The 20,287-nt window shown below is 38.0% G+C and overlaps 1 protein-coding gene across 10 annotated transcripts in view; it reads left to right on the plus strand.

Annotated features, from left to right (window-relative positions):
* Positions 1 to 20,287, plus strand: part of ENOX2 (ecto-NOX disulfide-thiol exchanger 2) — a 300,480-nt gene that overhangs the window by 264,065 nt on the left and 16,128 nt on the right. For all 10 annotated transcript variants that reach the window (XM_081126176.1, XM_081126174.1, XM_081126177.1 and 7 more), the window contains 2 exons: positions 585 to 691; positions 12,607 to 12,721. In XM_081126176.1, coding sequence (XP_080982302.1) covers positions 585 to 691; positions 12,607 to 12,721 — 222 coding nt within the window. The remainder of the gene's footprint in view (positions 1 to 584; positions 692 to 12,606; positions 12,722 to 20,287) is intronic.

The following is a 20,287-nucleotide window of genomic DNA, read 5'->3' on the forward strand; positions in this document are numbered from 1 at the left end:
GAGACCCTGAAAAATACTATCTAAGACTGTACTTACACAGTATTCTTTCATAAAACTTACATTTCTGTAGTTAATGAGCCTATCCTGACAGGCTTAAAATGCATTCCATCCATCTTAGGTTTTGATTGCATAGCTCAGAATAGGAGAAGAATGGATTATGTTGAAGTGAAGCATCCAGGCTTGCTTTGGAGGGCTAGTTTATGAAAGAAGCAGGCAGTCAAAAAGAGCTGGTATAGTTTGCTGCTTGACACCATGCCCTGCGGAGTCAGGAGCACTAAATCACCAGGACCCTTGCCATTCCTGCCTGAATGGATACAGACTGCCTGTATTAAAACTTTGTCGCCATTTCACCTCAAACCTCCTGGAGTTCCCTTTTCTCTCTGTGTATATTGATATCTCTGCCTTTGAGTCCCCTATAAAATCACGGCACTCCAACACACATAGCCTCTTCCGAATACAGCCATAGTCTAATAGTGTCATACAGGAAGATACAACAAGCCTGATGCTTCTCTTATGTGTTTTGTTCCTTTTGCCATCCCTGGATGCCACTCTGACCTGATTCCACTGCTGATCTGATGCTGCAGTTGAGCAGATAGTTGCTGTGTACCATTCTGCCTCCAAACAAAAGGCATGGGACCACTTCACAAAAGCCCAGCGTAAAAACATCAGCGTTTGGTGCAAACAAGCTGAGGTTGGTAACTTTTTACTCTTGGAGCCCCTAAGGGAGACAGTTTCTTTCTTGAACAAGTTATTGATTTGGACTTTAGCCAGAATTAAATAGTGCCAAGCTCCCATGGTCACAACAAGGCCCTAATGAAACACTAAGATGTGCTCTATCACCTGTCACTGTGTCCAGACCACCTGCTGCCAAAAGGGTAATAAATGTGCACATTCTGCTCAACAGAAACCTTAGTAGTGAAAATGTAGCTGTGATAATTATAAGTTTACTTCTCTAAGCTAGCTAGTCTTGGATACAACAATAATTACTGACCTGTGCATTCAGTGTTAGTATTATTAGGGCTGTCTTACATTTATTAGAGCGTCTTGACAGTTCGGCTGGAAGCTGCCTGACGTTACATTGGAGCATTGAAATTTCTGAGCTTCTTTTATCAAACCTCCTCAGCCATCTCTATAGGTGTCAGCTTTAAAGATAACAGAGGACTCTGATTTCAGATTAAGGTTGACACATACCTCTCTGCTTGTGCTGAAGTGACATTTTTAGCATAACACTAGAATATGTCTGATGTGACTAGGTTGCTATTCTGAATCCAAGATTAAAAAGCAAGATGGGAGGGGTTTTTTCACTTTTATGTCTTTAAAATGGTGTTACAAATATCTCAAGTTCTTCTGTTCCTATGGGCAGCTTCATTACTCAGCCCTGACATGTCTGATCTATGTATGCAGCAACTTTTTCAACTTTGTTTCTGAGTCCTCCTTGCCAGTCTGGTAACAGTCCCATTTTATATATATATGTATATATGTGTGTGTGTATATATATATATGTATATATGTATATGTATATATCAATGCAGATTGTCATATTCTTTAACATTTAAATAGCATTCATAAGACATTTACATTTTACAAAGCATTTTCACATTGGTTGTCTCACCTACCTCCCAGTAGATGTGGTGTAGTTGGAAAGAACACTGAACTTGGACTCAGGCATGAATCCAAATCTCAGCTTTGACATGTTATAGCTGTATGACTTTGAGCAAGTCAGCCTTTCTCAGTCTCTATTTCTTCACCTGTAAATTGGAGTTAATAATGAAACTAGTCTTAGAGGTTTAAATAAGGTAAGAGATGTGTAGACAGCTTGAAAAATGTAAATGCTATATAAATGATAAATAGTATTATTTCAATTTATCATTAACAACTCCCCAAGGGCTAATAAGTAGGTATAGTATCCATGTTTTACATGTGAGGAAACTGAGACAGAAGTGTAAAGTGATGCACACAAAATTACACAGCTAGTAAGTGGTAATTCAGGACTAGAAATTCTCACTCTGATATAAACTGCCTTGTGGTCTTGAGCAAGTCATTTAATCTTTGCAGACCTCAGTTTTCTAACCTATAAAATGAAGATAATAATCTATTCGTTCTGTCCTTCGTGAGAATACATGACATAGTTTGGGTGACAACAATATAAAAAGTGTGAAGAGCATTTAGAGGAAAATAAGCCAAACCCTGTTCATATACTGTCTCTGAGCCATCAGTTCTGGCTCAGCAAGGGATCTGGGCGTCACTGGGGAGAAATTCCTGAACACATCAGCCCAATGGATGGGTAGAGTCATAAAAAGCCAGTAATGCTTTAAATTGTTTTTAAAAGGGAATTAGGAATTTTTAAAAGGGAGCTATTGTCTTACTGTAGCACAAAATGATTTTAGAATCCTAGGGTGCACCTCATGTTGCTGAGCTTCAACAAACAAGATTCAGCATTTCAATTCAAACGTTTACTGAGCAATTCTCTGTCTCAAGCATTATGACAGGCAACGCAGGATGTGATGGTACTTGCTTTCAGGGAGCTAGAAGGGTAGCAAAAGTGATCAAGGGGAGGAGTGGAGTTTAGTACCCTAAAATAAAAATATCCAAACTCTTTAGTGTAGTTTGAATAGTTCGGAAGAATAAAGATTGAAAGAAAAATGCTCAATGTCTTACAATTGTAGAAAAGCAGTAGTAAGTCTCCATCTTCCCTTTTAATACACATACATGTGTATCCCCTTTAGGGGACGAAAGAAGCTGTCTGAACTGCCCCACCTATTACCAGAAGCCCTGCTAGTACAATATGGTCCAAGCTTACAATGGTTCAAATTAAGACTTTTTTTACTTTACGCTGGTGAGAAAATCATACATATTCAGTAGAAACTGTATTTCAAGTTTTTAATTTTGATCTTTTCTTGGGCTGGTGATATGTGGTGCCATATTCTCTCATGATGCTGGCCAGCAGCAGCCAGCCACAGCTCCCAGTCAGCCACGTGATCGCAAGGATAAACAGCCGATACTCTACAGTGTACTGTGTTGCCAGAGTTTTTTTAGATACCGTGTTCTAAGAACATTTAAGGTAGGCTAGGCTAAGCTATGATATTTGGTAGGTTGGGTGTATTAAATGCATTTTTGACATACAAAATTTTCAACTTCCAATGGGTTTATCAGGTTGTAACCCCATCATAAGTGGAGGAGCAGCTGTATTGCCCTCTTGTAGGAGGAAGGCAACCTCTGGTTGGGGCCTTGACTTGCCTAGGCCATGACTCTTGTAAATACCTTTGCAATAAAATATTCTCCATTAATATTATTCATCAAGGCTCTCTACAGTTACGTCAAGCTTACCTATCTAGTGGGTATATATTTTCATTTTAATTACCTTCTCAGTAAAGATAGCTATGCCAGCGATCTGACCATTTCTCTGGGTATGTGGACAACCGAGAGCTATACACCCTGTCACCTAATATCGTAGCACAGCTTCCTTGGCAGGGTGAGGAGGATAAGCCATATGGTTAGCAGGACTTACCATGAGCTACATGTTTCATGATGTGCCTCAGAGAATTTCTAGAAGCCCAGAACAATACTTCCTGCCTGTTGGTTTGGACTAAGTTAAGATCTGCCTAGGATATCTCAATCTTGATAAGTAAAACAACTGAGAGTGGAGCATAGGTCATCACGTTCCTGTGCATTGTATTCCCTAAACCTAAAAGACCTCTTCTGTGTCATATTGGTGCCTCTTTATTTTTTTTAAAGATTTTTAAATTGATTTTTAGAGAGGGGGGAGAGAGAAACATTCATATGAGAGTGAAATATCAATAGGCTGTCTCCTGAGCATGTGCCCTGACCTGGAATCGAACCAGCAACCTTTCGGTGCACAGGACGATGCCCAACCAACTGAGCCACACCGGCCAGGACTATTGGTGCCTCTTTAAATCATAGCTTTTTAAATAAATATGTATATATCTTTTATTGATTTTAGAAAGAGGAAGGGAGAGGGAAAGGGAGATGGAAACATCAATGATGAGTGATTGATCGGCTGCCTCCTGCACGCCCCTGACTTGGGATGGAGCCCACAACCCAGCATGTGCCCTGACAGGGAATTGAACCATGATCTCCTAGATCATAGGTCGATGCTCAACCGCTGAGCCACACCGGCTGGGCAGTTGTGGCTTTTTTAACCTCTGAGTACTTTCACTTGATAACAGGCAACTCTGAGGACTAAAAGTAAGTATCCTATAGAAAGTGACAAAACTGCCCTCTTAAATTGAGGCTGCCATATAGCACCCCACTGAAAATCAGAGCAATTTAGTGACTTAATCAACTAGACTGGCTTTTTTTTTTTTTACCTAGGCTACAACTCCTAAATCAGGGATACCTATTCCTTGTCTGCATCCTCCTCCTAGCAGCCAACACTGACTTACTCTGGTTAAAGAGAAGTTGTGGAGTAAGAATAAAGAGTCCCTGAAGGTAGAGCGCTTAGGCAAGCACTTTAGTAGCATATGCTAGGCAGACTAGTTTACTAATGAGTCTTTTTCATTGGTTTACTTTCTTGATTTATATGTGTGTGAGGCTCCTACTGATACAATTGGAAAGGCTAATAAAAGAAGGCTAAAGTCCCTCCCCTTACTAAAAGTTAGTGTCTAGTGACTTTAATGACAGTTCTCTGTGTTGTGGGAACTCTTTACCTACAAAATCATTTAAAACCTGCATGTTTCCCTCACTGAAAAACTGGCCTAGATTAGAAGTTAAACCTTGGATGATATATCGAAACTAGAGCCATGGCAGTAGGCACTAAAAGATACCCCCTTGCATGCTCCCTAATATGTGATTTATGTCATTGAGCCAGAGGAAAAGGAATTTGGTTGATTACTAGCATTCTCGTAAAATGAAATACTGTGATTGCTAAAATAACTTTGTCTCTAGATTTCCAGGCCTACCATTCCAAACAGTGAAGAACCATTTACAGATAGATGTTCAAGCCATCTGCATACCCTTGTTTTAGGACTGATTTGCACTAACATGAGCTATTGGCTTTTGGCCATCAAAATACATATAACACAATTTGGATCAACCTAATTTGTATTTCCTTTATGTATCATATAATAGATGTTGATTAAAAACCTGTTTGTGCTTTACTTCATTGTATTAAATGATATCACAGAATCAAATTTCTACATAAAAGTAGAAGCTAACTCTCTGTTCTCTGCTCCTTTTCATTCCTTCATCTCACCCTTTCCCCACCAAATGTCCTAATAATGCTGAAAATTTGAGTAAGTACAATTTTGTTACACAATTAACAAAGAATTCTGCTTTTCTGATAATCAAGTTTCTATAAAAAATATGAGTATATAAAAGATGAATTTAAGTCCACATAAAATTTTTTGAAACTGTATAGTAGTTTTAGATAATTAACATGCAATGATTTATGATTTGCTTACTTTATGATATATCAAGAATGTCAACAGGTACACAGATGATTCTTTTGATGCATTTTCCTCTGGCTAGGATTTCAGTTTTATTCTATGTTGAAAGTGCTTTGTCCTCCATTGTGGAGCAGTGTGTGTATTTCTGAGCTTCAGAAAAGTTACCATTAGAACAGACTCAGAAATCACTAACGGTTCACTGTTTAAATGAAAAATATCACAGGTCTACTATAGGCAAGAGAGTGGTATAGATACTTTAGGAGGGCTGTCTTACCTTTTTTTATGTAGTGTGTCAGTGACATAACCCATTCAATTTCAGGAAGAGATTTACAAATGAAAATTTCTGGAAAATGTTTTTGCATGCCATTGCCACTCTTTTGCTTTTGTACTGGATCCAAATGTCAGGATGGGAAAGGAAGCAAATTTGGGAGGTGCAGCTATTACTCATGTTCCCTGAACTTCAGTGGCTCAGAATCCTCCTCTTGGAATTAAAGATGGCAGCGAACTGAGTGGAAGCTACACTAACACTCTCCCGGAACCAACTGGAATTACAACTAAAATATAGGAAAACAACTCTAAATAATCAATTGAAACTGAAGACAAGCTGGAGAGCACCCTCATAACCAAGGAAGAAAAGTGGAGACCACATAGAGACTGGTAGGAAGTGCAGAGGCACGAGAGGGCTGGCTGGGCTCCCACAGGCAGCAGCTGAAGGTCTGGAGGGATATCTCAGCTGTGGGGGGTTCCCAATGAGGACTCTGGGGCCTAAACCCCAGGCTGGGCTTCCCAACCAAGAGCACCAGAACTGAGAAAGGTGCTCACGTAACATCTGGCTGTGAAAAGCAGCAAGGTTTCCATCAGCCAGGGAGAGGTGGCCGGAAATGCAGGCACCCTCTTAAAGGGCCAACTCACAAAGTTTTGTGTGCAGCCACTCACCTTGGGTTCCAGCAGAGAGAGGGCAGCGTGGACTGGAGCTGTATGAGGAGAATCTAGAGTTGTTGGCTCTGGAGTTAGAGCTCAGAGGGCACCCCTCTGGATTCCTGTGCCAAGTCATTTCCCCATACTGCAGAGGTAGACATTTACCTTTCAAGCAGTTTTTGCCTAAGGAGGAAGCAATTGCCTTACCCTGCTGGAAAACATCTGTCCCTACCCTGTGAAGTTTCTACAGCCTGAGGCTCAGTAAGAGAATCAGATTAATCAGCCTGCAGCCAGAGGCAGACTTCAGAGTGCTTTGAGTCTTTGCGTGATCTGCATCTGGACCCAGGTCTTGGAAAAGTAGACTTCATTGTGCATCTTAGTCCAGTTCAAACACACCCAGCCCCAACAAAGAGGACCTCAAGCTGTGAGTTGTTGATAGCTCCTAACAGGATACTCGGCCAGCCACAAACAACGTCTGACATTGGCCTGCACCAGAAACCCGCCCAAAACACTGAGAGCCCTAGCAGGCCTACCTAATACATAGAAACAAACCCAAACAGGCAGCCAAAATGGGGAGACAAAAAACAAGCCCCAAATGAAAGAACAAGAGAAGTTTCCAGAAAAAGAGCTGAAGGAAATGGAGATTAGCAATTTCTCAGATACAGAGTTTAGAATACTGATTGTCAGGATGCTCAACAGCATGAAAAAAGATATGGAAACTATGAAGAAAATTAGGAATGACATAGAAATAAAAAATACATTGGAAGAAATAAACAGCAGATTAGAGGAAGCGGGGGATCAGATCAGTGATTTAGAAGACAGGGTAGAAAAAAATCACTGAATCAGAAATCCAAAAAGAAAAAAACAATTAAAAAACAGGAGAGTTTAAGGGAGCTGTGGGACAGCATGAAACATAACAATATTCACATCATAGGAGTGCCAGAGGAGGTCAAAAGTAAGCAAGGGTTAGAGAACCTGTTTGAAGAAATAATGGCAGAAAACTTCACTAACCTAGTGAAGGAAAAAGTCACTCAAGTTCAGGAGGCACAGAGAGTCCCAAGCAAGAAGAATCCAAAGAGGCCCATGCCCAGACACGTTATAATTAAAATTACAAAAATTCAAGACAAACAAAGAATCTTAAAGGCAGCAAGAGAAAAATAATCTGTTACCTACAAAGGAGCTCCCATGAGGTTGTCATCTGACTTCTTATCAGAAACTCTATAGGCCAGAAGGGAATGGCATGAAGCATTCAAGGCAATGCAAAACAAGGATCTGAAACCAAGACTACTCTATCCAGCAAGACTATCATTCAAAATAGATGGTGAAATAAAGAGCTTCCCAAACAAAAAAAGGCTGAAGGAGTTTATCACCACCAAACCAGTATTGCAGGAAGTGTTAGAGGAACTGCTGTAATTAGAAATAGAAATAGAGAGAGAGAGAAACATAGGCATAAAGAATTAAAATGGCAATAAATAAGGACCTATCAATAATAACCTTAAGGACTTTAAGGGAGAGATCAACAGCAATACAGTCATAGTTGTGGACTTTAACACCCCATTGACTTCACTGGATAGATATTCCAGATAAAAAGTAAACACAGAAACAGTGACTAAATGGCACACTAGGTCAGATGGATTTAATTCATATTTACAGAACATTTCACCCCAAAGCTGCAGAATATATATTCCTTTCAAGTGCACATGGGTCATTCTCAAAGATAGACCACATGTTAGGACACAAAACCAGTCTGCAAGTTCAAGAAGATTGAAATCATATTATGCATCTCAGATCACAAGGGCATGAAATTAGAAATCAGTAAAACTACAGTAAAAACACTCAAAAACATTCAAACACATGGAGGCTAAGTAACACGTTATTAAACAATGAATGGGTTACCAATAAGATCAAGAAAGAAATCAAAAACTTCCTGGAAACAAATGAAAATGAACACACAACAACCCAAATCTATGGGACACAGAGAAAGCAGTCCTAAGAGGGTAAGTTCATAGCACTACAGGCCTACCTCAAAAAGCAAGAAAAATTTTTAGTAAACTATCTAACCCTATAGCTTAAAGAATTAGAAAGCTCCCCTGTGAAGCTGTCTGGACCAGGGCTTTTGTTTGCCTTGGAGGTTTTTTATTGCTGCTTCAATTTCATCAGTTGTTATTAGCCTATTTAGGTTTTCTGATTCTTCCTGTTTCAGTTATACATGATCTCATTCATATGTGGAATCTAATAAACAAAATAGACTGAGGAACAAAATAGATCCAGAGACATAGAAGCATGGAACAGACTGATGAATCTCAGTGGGAAGGTGGGGGTGGGGGAGTGAGTGAGGAGAGATTAATCAAAGAACTTATATGCATAACCCATGGACACACAATAGTGTGGTGAAGGCCTGGGGAGGAGCAGATGCGGGATGGAGGGGATCAATGGAGGGGAAAAGAGGGGATATCTGTAATGCTTTCAACAATAAAGATAATTTTTTTAAAAAAAAAGAACCAATAATAATTTCTTAATCAAAATTTAAAAAAAAAAAAAATCCTCCTCCTGCCTGCACCTGTGTGGAGCTAGGTGGAGTACCTATCTTAGGTAAATCCCACCTTACAGCCTTCTGCTCTGAAGGTATTTATTAGGGTTTGCTTCCCAAAGTAGAGCTCTTTCGATTCACCGTAGAATACAGAAAACAGGTATCTGAGATATCAAGTGTTTTTTACGGTAAGGTTGTCAAAGAATTAAAATCTTACTTGCTTTACTTAGAGGTACTGTCAGTTACTAAATGCTCCCCATATGTTCACTGTAGTATTGTACCCTTTAACCTCTGATGTTCTCTTTGCTTTCTATTCCATTCATGTGTCTCGGTATGAGATATTTATAGAAGAGCAATGATACAGGTCTTAGTTTCTTTGTTGTTAAGAAAGATTGCCTAGTGGTTAAAGGGTTCTAACCACTTTGCCTACTGAAAAACTAAGAGCAAGTGCCCTCTTAGTTTTTCCTACCTTTATTTCATTACCAACTAAAAGAACCAGTAACTCCTGTTCCTGAAGTATTTTGAGGCATTGAGGTAAAATTTGTCAATAGGTATATTTCTAGGGGTTTTTAAAAGATGTGAGATACCTCTGGATAAGCTGTATCACTTAGTTATTAAACTTTTTATACTTCTAAGAGATTACGCTTTCTTGCCCAGCTGGAAACAGAAAGATGCTTTGTGGATGCTGAGCAGCTACAGGGCATGTCTTAGCTCTCAGTAAGATCTTCCTGCCCTGGAACATTTCTCTAGAATGAACACAATTTATTCTGAAAAACACAATAACTTTCCTAGAGTTAGACAACATGTTTGTGAATTGAGAGTTGGTCTTTGCTTATACCCTCTGACAGTTTACATTTTTGTTAGGCAACTAAGAGAGCCGTGACTTTTCCTGATGCAGTAAGTTTTACAATACTTGAATTTGTCAGTGTCAAACCTCATTAGAATCACCTTTCCAGGAACAGCTCTTTGATGATAACTGAAATCCAGACTCATGACATAGAATGAATTCTTAGAAATGAGCGATTTATTTATTTTTCTCTGGACAATGGGTTTAAATCAGACATAACAAATCTCTCTCTTGACACAGCCCTTTAAGGTTCATTTTTCTCAAGCAACTCATTATATTCTTCTATTTTATGTAATGCCCCTGCAGCACATGAGGGATGCTATGTTAGTATTTCTATTTTCTGTTACTTCTGTTTTTCTATTACTTCTTAACTATCAGTGATAATATTGAGTAGCTCACTTTTTTCAAAGGTACTTTTATTTATCTTGAGTGAAAACTTAACTTGATATAGAAATCATTATTTTTCCTGATAAAAGGAATAACAAAGGAGAATATTAGTTTAGATAGTGATTAACTATGGCATTAATTATTTAGAAATCTATTTGAAATATTTATAATCCCTCTAAATGGAAGCAGTTTTCATCAGACAACTTTGGATATTTCCTGTGCTATGGCTCATTTGGGGCTAACCTGGCAAGGAATTCACAGCTCAGTGCTAAGGAGCCTCTAACACACACCAAATGGCCTCTAAATGATTACAAGCTGCTCCAAAATACATAATTCTCATATTTACTCTTTTTTAAAAAGTGACTTTCCCTGTGTGATCTTGATCATTTCCAGTGTTTTCATGCCTTCCTGAAGACCTGCATTTACATCTGGTAGCATTTCCCTTCAGCCTGAAGAACTTTCTTCAGCATTTCTTATGGTGCAGATCTTTGGGTGACAAATTCTTGCATTTACATTTGTCTGAAAATATATTTATCTCATCTTCATTCTTGAAAGATATTTTCTGTGAATATAGAATTCTGAATAAACAGATATTTTTATTTTCTCTTGCACTTTAAAGGTATTGTTCTCCTGACCTCTGGCCTTTTTTGTTTCTGAAAAACATCAAAATATTCAAATTGTTGTTCCCCTGCATTTAATGTGTTGTTTTTCTGGCTGCTTTGAAGATTTCTCTTTTTTGAAGTTTTACTAAAACATAAACTATATACAGCACTGTATAAGTTTAAAATGTAATTGATTACTTTAATTACATATATCATGAAATGATTATTGCAATAAATTTAAAGAGTTTCTCTTTATGTTTAGTTGTCAGCAGTTTTTCTGTGGTGTTCCTAGACATACCTTTTTCCACACATATCCTGCTTGGGATTCACTGAGTTCTTTGAATATATAGATTAATGTCTTTCATCAAATTTGAGAATCTTCAGCTATTTTTTCTTCAAAGGTTTTGAATGATTTAATCTCTCCTATTTCTGTGATTCCGGTTGGTTTCTCTCTGTTCTTCAGATTGGATAAATTTGTATTATTCTCTTTAAGTTCTCTCTTTATTCTGTCATCATCATTGTACTGGTAAGTTCATCCAATTACTTCATTTCAGATATCTTCAGGTATTGTATTTTTCCATTTTAGAATTTCCATTTGGTTCTTTTTAAAATTTTCTATTTCTCAGCTAAGGTTTTCTATCTTTTCATTCATCATAAGCATATTTTATTTACATCATTGAAATAATTGTAATAGCTGCTTTAACTCCTTGTTGGTAAATGCCATATCCAGTAGGTTTCAAGTTTGGTCTCTGTTGATTGTCTTTTCTCTTGAAAATTGATCGTCTCATACTAGTTCTTTACATGTCAAATAATTTGGGGCTTTTTCTGCATATTATGAATATTTTCTCTTTTAAGACTCAGGATTCTTTTATGTTCTTCCAAAGAATGTTGACTTTGTTTTCCTTTGTTTTAATGGCTAATTTTCTTCATTAGAGTAAAGTTGAAAATTCTCTGTCTTAAATGGCAGCTCAAATCTCAGTTCACCTATTTTAGCCTTAGCTGTGTTGTTTGGAATCTACACTGTGCTTTAATAATCCAGGAGTCGTGAAGAAATTTGAACAGATCTTATACACAGAATTTGAATTTCTCTATGTTTGACTGTCTTCTTTCTGAGACTATGGGTGCTCTGAACTCTTCCTTGATTTCTTTAAGATATAAAGACTGTGGTTTTTCTATTAAAAATTTAGCTACCCTGTGAGGTAGTCTGCTCCCAGACTAAAAGGCCCTTAAAAACTGAGAGACCCACTCCCTTCTTCCAAGTGTCAGCTCCTCTTCAGAATATGCCTGCTTTTGTTCACTCTCCAATGCCATTAAGGGTTTGATTTGGTTTGGTTTGGTTTTGTGTCTTGTATACAAAGTATTATTATCTATGGAAGGGGTGATCTGGTAGAAGCTCGTTCTTGACCACTCATTTTTGCTGTAACTTCTAAACCTGCAAAAGTTTGATTAAGAGTACTTTCTGGCCCGGCCAGGAGTGGCTCAGCCATTGAGCGTCGACCTAGGATCCAGGCGATCAGGATTCAATTCCCGGTCAGGGCACATGCCCGGGTTGCGGGCTCGATCAATGACTCTCTCATCATTGATGTTTCTGTCTCTCTCTCCCTCTCCTTTCCTCTCTGAAATCAATAAAGATATATTTTTAGAAAAAGAGTACTTTCTGATATGAGAGGGATACAAGAATTATCAACTGCCAGAGCTCTGGGTATGGAAAGGAAACCTAATGCAAAACAGTGTACAAAGTCTGCTTTGTTCTACTGAGATGATTTCAGCCTCAATATATCCCTTTGCCTTTGCCTTAAGAGTGCTCTGAAATTTTGTTACATGTCAAAAAACCTGCTTTATCTTATCCTTAACTCTGTTTATTTTCTCAACATTTTCAAGGCTTTCCCACCTAAAAAGCATACCTTTTAACTTTAGGAAATTCGTAACATACATAATGATGAATTAATGGGAATCAGGAGAGAAGAAGAAATGGAGATGTCTGATGATGAAATAGAAGAAACAACAGAAACAAAAGAAACTGAGGAATCAGGTAAAGATAATTCTGCTTTGTTTTATTTAAATAACATCTACTTGCAGGGAGGATATTTTAAAACCGTTAATACCCAGTAAGTGATGGGCACAAACCCATCAAATTGAAACTAGCTAGAAACAATTTGTGAGGTCATATAAGTACAAACTGGCTGAATACCAGCCCTGTGAGTACAGGATTTTCTGTACAGGATTGTCTCCATTTATCCCCCATCTTTCGTCACAGTACCTAATTAAAACTAGACTTTCTTTTCCTAGAAGCATTGTTCTGTGTTTGGTTTGGATTTATTAATAATATGTTCTACAGTAGAAATTACAAGACAACATATGCATAAATAGATAACTAGCCAAACTTTTAGGAAAAATAGCTAGATCCCTACATCACTTATACCTTACACCAAAATTAATAACAGATGAATTTGAGATTCAAATGTAAAAAAAATACATATAGCAAAAGAAATTCTGGGAAATATAAGAGTTGGTTACATAATTTGGGATAAAGGTTTCCAAAGATAGAAATCATAAAAAAATATTTTTGATAAATGTATCTGTATAAAAATTAAATCTTTCTCTTTAAAAATCACAAATTTAAAAGAGAATCTACCAGCTAAAGGGAAATGTCTCTAATACATGAGTCTACCTATCTGCTTCCTTCCATTGTGGTTACTTGGAGGTTTATTAGGAACCAAACAGGAGTCTACAACGACTTGTCTGGGAGACAGAAGCCATAGTGTAGGTCTCCAGTAGAACTCATAAAGCAAACCTGTTTAACAGTATAACACACCACTCTTCAATTTCATAGCAAACTATCTTGGAGGGAGATGACCATGGGGGAGATTAAAATATAGGCTGAAAGACCAGTGTTTTCAGGTAAACCACTCCAGAAAATATTAGAAGTAAAAAATGTACAGTGGACAAAGCATCGGCCCTAAAGTTAGAACACCTGAGTTCTAGTCCCAACTCCATTTTTTTTTTTTTGGAGATACTGAGATATTTTTTATCTTATTTTTATTTTTTAAATAGCTATCTTTATTGCGGTGAAGGCCTGGGGAGGGAGCAGGAGCAAGGAGGAGGGGGTCAATGGTGGTGGGGGGGAGAGGGAAACATCTGGAAACTATTACTCTAGTGGAGGAAATAAAAAAGCACACAAACAATTGCTCTACAGTGCAAGGAGTACCACACATAGGGGAGAGCTCAAGAGCAAATGAGCCAACTCTGTTCTTCTTGACATAAAACGTTCTTTGTCACTGAGCCTCAGCTTCCATACTTGTAAGAAGTACATTACAAACACCATCTAACAGAGATTTTATTAATTCATTCATTTCATAACTATTACATGCCAAGAACTGTGCTAGACATTAGAGATATAGTAGTATGCTGTCTCTACTGTGTGTGTGTGTGTGTGTGTGTGTGTGTGTGAGAGAGAGAGAGAGAGAGAGAGAGAGAGAGAGAGAGAGAGAGAGAGAGAGAGAGAGAGAAACTAGATTGGTTATAATGAAAATCAGAATTTCTTTGTTCCAGTAGTTGCATATTGAAGTCAGCAGTTCTATATCCACTTTAGTGGTCCTATAATCTTCACTCCATGAACAGAAAATCTTAAGGAAAGAAAACTACCAAGTCAGACTTTTTCAAAGGTATTTGTTAGCTGTTACACCTGAATTTCCTCTATTTATGCCATATGTTATATCCCTAAACATCTAAACCCACATATACATTAAATAATCAGTGAATACTTAGCATTTTCAGAACAGTTAACTAATTACTTCAAACACATACTATAAACTTATAACCAAAAATAAACAAAAGAGTTTAATGATAATTGAGCTATTCAAATTATTTAAGTACTTAAGATGTTTTAGAGATGATTAATTTTTTGACTTGTAGAATTGCCTCCACCTAAGAATCCTGCAGTATTGTATACAGTGTTAATCCAGTGTTACCCTGAAATGAATGCAACCATAAGTTTGAGCATCTACTTGATAAATTGCTGAATTTAAAGAGTTATTAGAGGAGTAGAGTTGTTGTATGGGAGAGTCAGACTGAATGCACTTACTAGGGTTATATAATTGCATTTTGCTTCTGTATCTCTTTTGAGTTAAAAGCTGTATTGGCTACTGCACAGAATCTTATTCGTTTAGAAACGAGAAACTCCCTGACAGATCATCTTATAGCTGTTTTCTTTCCTGTTCCACATGCCAGGATGCTTTGTCAAATAAAGCTATCTACAATAGACTTAATGGGGCTTACCAAATAGCTTTTCTCCCAGAAGGTTTCAATTCATTTTAATTCAAGGACTTTTGCGCATTTTTCTTCCCCTAGATCGTATCTAATTTTGTTATCTTGCTTCCGTAGTATTCAACTGCCGAAATCCTGTTCACTATGAGCCAGTAAGCAGGTCCTCAGTTTTTATCTAAATTAGCTACATGTTTTAGTTATCACTTGGTTCTAATTAAAAGCTTAAGCAACTAGATCTCCAAGTTGATTTTTTTTTCTCTTTCTGTGCTACCAAAGTTGAATTCCAGGAGCGTATAGCATGTTTCTGGTTAAACTTTACTTCCCAGACACACTAAGAGTCAAAGCAGGCCTAGCAGTGTCAGTTACATTTCCTTGGAGTGCCACAGAATTTCTGTTCTTCAAGGTACTCTATAGTAGCCAGTCCATTTTTGTGTTACACTGTTGGAAATACTCTTGCCATAAAAGAAAAGACTTCTATGCTCAAAGCAACATATTGAAGAGGGAGAATCAAGTCAAAGCAAATCATGATAGTGTGAAACTATTTCATTCTATTATTAGCCATGATGGAAAGTACATGTACCCAGTAAACATAAGAAGAGCTGTTCCCTTTCAGGATCTATCGTTTGCCTTGTTCACTTAAACTAGTGGTTCTCAGATTTGGTATATATAAGAATCATTGGATTCCCTTCAAAATTTTTTATTTCTGGGCTATAGAGTTTGATTCAATAGGTCTGTAATGGGGTTTGGGAATCTGCATTTTACCAGGCATCCTAAATGATTTAGATGCTTGTTGTCCAGAGAGCACAGTTGGCAATCATTGACTTAGACTAATTCTCCTTCATTATTCTAGCCAAGTTTTCTCTTCTCTTGGTATCCAGTCTCCTTCCTTCTCTCTTCCAACCCCCCATTATTCCAGCTTCAGGATTTTTCAATTAATTAACAAGCACTATGTCCTCTAAACTGATGGAAATAGAGATTTAATATATGTAAAGCCACATAAAATCTAAAAAATACCACTTGGTGCTAACCTTGAAGTTACTGATTAGAGTGCAGTAAAAGGCAAGAGATTATTAGCGCTGGTCAGAGTAGTCACAGTCAGCAAAAGTTGATCAGGGCCTTGAAAGATGAATAGTTTTGGATAAGAGGGGGAAAGTAAGAAAGCATCTTGATGCAGAGAGGGAAGAGAAGGAGCAGGGCTCAAAGATGGAAATAAGGATGATATGCATAGGGGAGTAAAAGGTGGAGCAGATAAGATGGGTACAGATTATGGGAACCATGAATGTCAAGGTGAGATTTGGCCTAGTAGGCAATATGGCTCTATAAGCATGTCTCAACCATGGCACTAGTTATATGATAAAAGCAACATGAATTGCATATTTTAGGAGATAATTTTGGATTAAGAGAGACCAGCCAGAGACTTTTATAGGAACTGAGATATGACATGATGAAGGTTGGGACAAGAGTAAAGGCAACAGAAACTGATTTTTTAAATGGTAGAAGAAAAGGAAACAATAGAAAGTATGAAATTAAAGATGCTGGGAGTCATGAAAATCTATGGTACCAGATTGTATATAGATGATGAAGGAAAGGAAAAAACCCAAAATGAGTCTAGGTTTTCTAGTCTGGGAGATTGGAAGTTTAGTAGTTGTATTAGTTCGCTAAGACTGTTATAATAAAGTACCACAAACGGAGTGGTTGAAACTACAGGGATTTATTTTCTCACACTTAGTTCTGGAGGCTAGAAATCTGAGATCAAGATGTCAGCAGGGTTGGTTCCTTCTGAGGGCTGTGAGAGAAAATCTGTCCCATGTTTCTCTCCTAGCTTCTGGTGGTTTGCTGGCAATCTTTGACCTTCCATGGCTTGCAGGTGCATCACCCCAATCTGCCTTCATGTTCACATGACATTCTTTCTGTGTGTATGTCTGTCTCTGTGTCCAAATTTCCCCTTTCTATAAGGACATCAATCATATAAGTCTAGAAACCCACCCTAATGACCTCATTTTAACTTGATTGCCTCTGCAAAAAGTCTATTTCCAAATAAAGTCCCATTCTGAGGGCTGCAACATATCTTTGGAGGGGGGAGTCAAATTCAATCCATTACAGTAGAACTGACAGGAATGGACTGATGGATGGAACTGATTTGCAGAATATGATGAGATCAGCTTCAGAGCTGATGGTTAGGAAATTAATATAAAGGATTTGTATACAAATCAGGGTTGAAGAAAGTAGAAGAAGTAGAAAATGATAGTATAGAAGTGTTGGCTAAAGCCCGGAGGATATCAATAAATGAGTCTGAAAGACAAGTGAGAAAGAAGAGCAAAGGGCTGAATGTAGAACTTTGGGGGCTGCGCCCAGTAGGGGAAAAGAAAAGGAAGAGGAGTTTTCACAGGAGTTAGATAAAGGGCAGTCTCTAGGCTGGTTTTGCTCAGTGGTTGAGCGTTGACCCATGAACCAAGAGGTCATGGGTTCGATTCCTGGTCAGAGCACATGCCTGGGTTGTGGGCTGGATCCCCAGTAGGGGGTGGGGAGGAGGCAGCCAATCAATGTTTCTCTCTCATCGATGTTTCTATTTCTCTATCCCTCTCCCTTCCTCTCTCTCTAAAAATCAATAAAAATAAAATAAATATTTTTTAAAAGGGCAGTCTGAGAGACTGGAAGAAAACTAGAAAAGCATTGGATTATAGAGCCCACAAGAAGAATTTATAGAAGTAAGGAATAATCAACATTATTAGATATTATAAAAAAGGAATGAATTGAGAACAGTGTTGAGCAAGAGCTATTTTAGTAGAGTAATAGAGGTAGTTGCGAGAAATTTGACATTAAGGAGAGAAAGTAGACAAAGATCACAGGTGAATAAGTTGGGTACTGAGCAAAAACAAATACAAGCATTATAAATGGTGACTAAAATTCGTAACGAAGTTAGTTAAGTTGTTGTTTGTGTTAAATAGATGAGAAGGAGAGTGTGAGGTTGAAGATACATGAGAATAAAGGAGTATTCATGAGTAATTATAGAAGTGGAATCCAGGAGAAGAATGGGAAGTGATCCAAGTTCAGGTGTAGTTTGCTTCAGAGATAGGAGAACCCTCTTCCTCTGAAATAAGAGAGGTGAAGCTCATGAAGCCCATGCTTCTCCATATAGCAAGAGATTCATTATCCATTGATTAGAGAAATGATTTGAAAATTAGTCCCTGAGGAGAAATGAGCATATCTCTTATATATGCTCTGGGAGGATTTGTATTGGAAGTACGGAAAGGAGAAATCAGTCAGAGGTGAAAGACCCATCAGCAAGGACCAACTTGAATCTGTATTGACCAGGAATGCCCAGCTCTACAACTTCCTATAAGTCTTCTGCAGCCCAAGATAAGGAGCAAAGAAACTTGAGTCAAGTGATCATGAGTTAAGATTGACATAGTAAACCCTGCCAAAGGTTTTCAGGAAGTTTGATGTACTAAGTAGTTTGCAGTGGAATCTGTTTAGACAGAAAGCAATTAATGGACCGGGTGAAGTTGGCCACTCCTAGAGATTAACGGTTCCAGTGAGGAAGAGAGTGGTGTCTCAGGGTGATGCGGGGCAGTGAAATAATTCATAGATGAAGATGCTGTGTCGAAGAGGGGACTTAGAGATCTGAGTAGAAACAATGAGGTCCCAGGTGCATCCATGCTGATAGAAGCCTGATTGGAGTAATAACCTGCAGAGGCAAGAAAAGAAAAGTATTATGAGACAGGAAACTCACTTGAGATTTTACCTGAACTGGCCTATAGCCACTCCCAATGGATTGTGCTCTTATCATCTCCATCTCTTTCTTCCCACTCTTTGTTCTTTTTGGCATTTTCTCTTTGTGCATCACTCCAGTTCAAATTTTTATGAACCTTTAGGGAAATGTGGCCCATTTTCCCTTCTCTAATTTGGTAACATTTCTTAGCACCTTCCTTCTAAAATTTGGTGACTTTTTTTTAATGTCTTCATTGATTTCAGAGAGAGGAAGAGAGAGAGAGAAACATCAATGATGAGAGAGAGACATTGATGGGCTGCCTCCTGCATGCCCCCTACTTGGGATTAAGCCCGCAACACAGGGAATCAAACTGATCTCCTGGATCATAGGTCAATGTTCAACTGTTGAGCCATGCTGGCCGGGCTGGTGACATTTTTTTTAGCATCTCTTGTAATCTGGCTTTGTAAGAGCCAACCCTCTGAATTTACTTCCATTAATTTGTTTTCTTTGTACCATTGAAGAAACTTAGGCATTAGTATTTTAATGGCACAAAATTCTTTTAGATTGTTTTGTTATGGAAAAACATCCCTGGGGTTTTGCTCTGAGTGGCTCCTCTAAAAGAAGGAGTTCACAGCAGCCTTCATACTTCCATATTTCTATGATGAACTGACAGTCATCAGAACTGAGGAGAAATCCCCATAAAGAGGGATGTTTTTCCCACATATCAAATAGTAAAAAAGGAGAAGCCAAGAACTAATGGTGGCAGGATATGAATTAATTTACTGTATTATGCTCTATAGTATCAGAACTGATGGATTCACCTACTCAAACATATTATTTAAAGGCAATATTGAAAAAAATAAAAATAAAAAAATAAAGGCAATATTGAACTTTTTAATGTTATGGCAATATACAAAGAACTCCAACTTCAGAAATGGGCCCAATTAATACTCAGTAAAAGTAAAGGCTTGGCTTCCTCATTAAAATGGAAAAAAACATTTCAGAGAGTGGGAATACATTTTGTGAGTGGGGTCCCCTAGTAGCGTTATAGGAGATCACATTTTCTTTTGCTTAGTGACAGACCCAGATTATTATCTGCTCCTTCCTGTCAGCAAGTACCCATCTCTGCTCATCAGCATGCCCTTTTCCCCAGGAAGGAAGCATCCGCTCCTCCTTGTTTTCTCAGAGGGAAAATATTTTCACTTTTAAACTGAGAATATGCCTCTAACCATCCTCCTAGATTGCTGCCCTTTCCTTTCCATGTTTCTCCACATGACTTGTAGGACTTGAGCATGATTACTGGCCTGTTGTACAAAAAGAAACAAAAGGAAGAAGATGAAATACTACTATTTTGTATTGAGTCATGTGGCTTGCCAGAGGACAAACATGCAAACTGAAGCAGAAATAAATAACTCCATCTGTAGCAGTCACTTGATTTACAGAGTAACTAACCTCTGTGCTATTCAGCCAAACTCCAGCTCAAGATGCTATCCTTGGTACTGACCCAGCAAGCAAATAAAATATTTCTTTCCTTGTTTGGCAGATAGTTAATGTCCCTTTTTCCATATAGTTTTCTATATATAGTCATCTTCACTTTTAGCATCTTCTTTTGGTATTGTG

Source organism: Miniopterus schreibersii (assembly GCF_964146895.1).
Source record: "Miniopterus schreibersii genome assembly, chromosome: X".
Taxonomy (NCBI): Eukaryota; Metazoa; Chordata; class Mammalia; order Chiroptera; family Miniopteridae; genus Miniopterus; species Miniopterus schreibersii.